Source organism: Mesitornis unicolor, unplaced genomic scaffold, assembly GCF_000695765.1.
Source record: "Mesitornis unicolor isolate BGI_N332 unplaced genomic scaffold, ASM69576v1 scaffold12940, whole genome shotgun sequence".
Lineage (NCBI taxonomy): Eukaryota > Metazoa > Chordata > Aves > Mesitornithiformes > Mesitornithidae > Mesitornis > Mesitornis unicolor.
In genome coordinates this window covers 9,149-12,628 of record NW_010159024.1, presented here as the reverse complement: position 1 = coordinate 12,628, position 3,480 = coordinate 9,149, and the positions used below count along the sequence as shown (strand labels likewise).

The 3,480-nt window shown below is 47.3% G+C and overlaps 1 protein-coding gene across 1 annotated transcript in view; it reads right to left on the bottom strand.

The window, feature by feature from the left end:
• Nucleotides 1-75: 75 nt before the first annotated feature.
• The window catches only part of CWF19L1 (CWF19-like 1, cell cycle control (S. pombe)), a gene marked incomplete at its 3' end in the record, with an annotated part of 12,547 nt that continues 9,142 nt past the window's right edge, over nucleotides 76-3,480 (bottom strand). The window contains exons 9-12 of the mRNA XM_010185406.1: nucleotides 3,126-3,205; nucleotides 2,008-2,217; nucleotides 1,093-1,212; nucleotides 76-234 (exon numbers count right to left, since the gene is read on the bottom strand). Of these exons, the coding sequence (XP_010183708.1) occupies nucleotides 76-234; nucleotides 1,093-1,212; nucleotides 2,008-2,217; nucleotides 3,126-3,205 (569 nt within the window). The remainder of the gene's footprint in view (nucleotides 235-1,092; nucleotides 1,213-2,007; nucleotides 2,218-3,125; nucleotides 3,206-3,480) is intronic.

Here is a 3,480-nt window from a genome sequence, read left to right as displayed (position 1 = left end):
GGCACCCCTAGCAGCGCCTCGCTCGCCAGCACTTCCCTGCCAACAACAGCCGCCGTCACCGCCGACGGCACGCACCTGGCGTGGCGTCAACGGGGCCGCGGAAGGAGCGGCCGGGAACGGGGTGGATGGCACCCACCTGCCGAAGTGCAGCGGGAAGCGGCCGCGGATGCGGTGGAAGAGCTTCTCCCCCGTGTCCAGCTCCACGTAGAAGTAGGGCGTCCCCGGCTGTGCCACCTGCGGGGGCGGAAAGAGAGGCCGGTGAGTGGAGCCCAGGCGGCTCCCCTAACCCTGCCAGTGAAGGGCGAAGGGTTTCCCACCTAGAGCAGCGTTTCTTTAGAGGGGAAGCTCGGCAAAACGAACCAGCCAAGCCTGAGACACCAAACTGTAATCCCCAGGAGACCATGGATCATGGAGCAGCAGTTGAGGATGCAGACAGGGCACTAAAGGAATAGTTTTTTGTGGTTTAATGCTGCAGCTGTACCACTATTGTCATTAAATGGGAGAGTCGGGCAGTTCTGATCATTCCTAACGTGAGCTGAGTCATCCTGTACTAACACAGCTCATTTTTTGCGGAAGAAAAGCACACGAAGAGACTACACTCACATTTCTCTGCTGAGAAATCAGCCTCTCAGCTTGCATGGCTATCAATAGCTGCAATGGCATAGAAAGAGACAAGCATGCACAGGTGCTATTTCCGACTGCTGCTGCAGAACAGGCCTCCCTGTGACCACTGAGCACAAAGAAATAAAACCCCAAGGTCACTACTGACTCATTTCTCTGATATAACAGGAAAATTTCTTTCAAGTTCCGATCCAAGGGAACCTAAACCCTTAGGTTTGGTGGGGTTGGTGTTTGGTATCGGAAGGAATGAATTCAGCAAGCCCTACGCGTAGCTGGAATAATTTTCGGGTAAGCAACGCATCTGTTGTTCACTGGAACCTCACCCAGAGCAGAATACAGCTGGGCCATCCCCAAATCAAGCCTCCCATGGTCTGCCTCCAGACTGTCTGCCACACGAAGTGACCACAGAGGGAACAGTGGCCTAGACAGGACAGAGGGGAAGTAAATAATGGGTTGAATCTTGTCTCATACTTGCGTGATATCCGAGTGCTCTGGGATTTCTAATAATTCAATCTGTTGCTCCTGTGCTTGTGTAATAAAAGACTCTTTAATGTCTTCTGAGGTACAGTGGGCCAATGGGACAGGAATTACCTGGAGAGGGAGAACAACATTTCCGTGAAAAGAAGAAAAGACAAAGCAAACCCCTTGCAGCAAGCAATCGGTCCATCACTGGAGCTGCTGTGCTCCTCAGTACATCAAACAGCATCATCAAACAGGACAGGTGAGCACCCGTCTGTACAGGCTTAAACTTATGAGATTTTTTTTCTGTAGGAGCTGAACAAAAAGCTGAAAACTGAAAACTTGAGGTTCTCAGCACAGCCTTCTCCTTTCTGATCTCTGTGGTAGTTTAAGGCAGCTCTGATACAGTTTACAGATCTGCCAAATACAGAAACCACCACAATAAACCCCTAAATGATTGACACACAAGGAAAAAAAAACACAAACCCAAGCAGTCAAATCAAAGCAGTACTGGTAGACAATGACCAGAGTTCTGCATGTATCTCCATTTTCAACCTACTTCAGAAACAAATGCGAGCACCGCAGTTCGTGTGCCAGTGTGAGCTGATCAGAGTCAGAGCACAGCCTTGCAACTTTATCTGGAAAGCCCGTGGGCTTCTTAATCAGTTCCATGCAGGGAAAAGTTTTCCTCACCCACTCAACACAGCCAACGCTGTGCTGCTGTAACAGGAAGAGCTAAAGGGCTGTGGCAGAACCAGGACACCGGGTTTATTTTTGCTCTGGCTCTATCTGTGAGTAGGATGACTTCTCTCCATACTCTGGGAAGGCACAGAATAAAGAGGGAAATTTGAAGGTGAGCTTTCTCTTTCCATTTGTTTGCAGAGAAGTGCACATTCATATTCTCCCCGAGAGACACACAAACCATACCTGTAACTGCAGATGCTGACTCCTATAGTTTCTTTCAAACAGGACGTATCTCTTGCCCTTGCTTCGGAAAAATTCCTTGAGGGCAGACTTGTACTTGCTCACTTCTTCCACCACCTCTGAAGACAAGTCAACCACTGACTGATAGTGCCCAATGGGCAAAATCAAGACGTGATCAGGTAATAAGCCACCTTTGGCCAGGGCAAGATAGCACTAGAGTGAAACAACACACACCAGTTACTCACCACAAGCAAGGCTTGTGGAAATTTACTCTCTGCGTGCGCTCTGAGTATCCCCCAGCCTAGTGATTCTGCCTCAGAAACATGGAAGTCTTCTCCTCTATGTCACTTATTAGGGATAGTTTATTAGCAATGTATTCATTACTAGAGGAATGAGAAAGAGAGAGGGACTGCTAAAGGACAAAAAAGAAAAATAATCTTTTGACTGCCAGAGAATGCCTTGTCTGCAGGAAAGCAGCTGAGTGAACTTCACCCCGTTCAAGTAAGAATTTCTTACTATGACAAAAAAATTGTTAACAGCTTTTAAATTGAGCCCGTGGACAAAATTTCCCGGAGCAGTTTGAAGTTGATTATGATATACAGGAACAAGAACTTTAAGCAAAGTGAATATATCAATGATTGAATTAATCTCCAAGGTGTAGTTTGAGATGTCAACTTTAAAACTATCTTATCTTCTGTTTATCTAACAAAACTGGAACAAATCATCCCAGGCAGATCTGCCGTAACTCCCGACAGGGCACCCTGCTGCCAGAGCAGGTCCCAGTTTACACTGAGTTCACTCTGGAAAAGTTCTGCCAGTTGGTAACAAAGCAAACCATGAGGGCTGGCACAGCAAAAAGGGTTCTTGGCACCATAATCCAGCTGTGCTGCCAGAGCAAACCCAGGCCATGCTTCATTTTCTAAAAGACTTTATCTATATGCTTATGTCTTTTGTAGGGAAGATGTGAAGAAACTGAAAACAAAACCAAGAGTCAGCTTCAAACAAAGTTTGTTTGTTTGGTGGGCTGGTTAAGATCTAAAGTTGGAGATGGGTATTTTATATTGCTGTGCCTTAGCACGATTTTGCCATCACGTAGCAAGGAAGCTGCTGCAGGTACTTACATGTGTGCCAATACTAACAACCAAGTGCTTCTCAACTTCTGGGCTGGCGAGGCAGAACCAGCAGGGCCCTGTGGGCTGTGCTTTATTGGGAGAGGAAAGGGAAACAAGTGTTAGCACAAGGCTTATTTGTCACAGGAAGGAACGCAACAAGATCTGGAAGAGCTGTTGTTTTCCACCACCCTTCCCAGCTGATAAAGCACTGAAGGTGTCAGAAGGACACAGCTCCTGGAAGCACATCTGGTCTGCTCTCTTCTCATGACATCAAACTCCAGAAGGCTTCTGAAGTTATAGGAATACACACAATGGCACTCTGTGTGCTACAGAAGTGATGGGGAAAGCAAAGAAACAGCCCTCT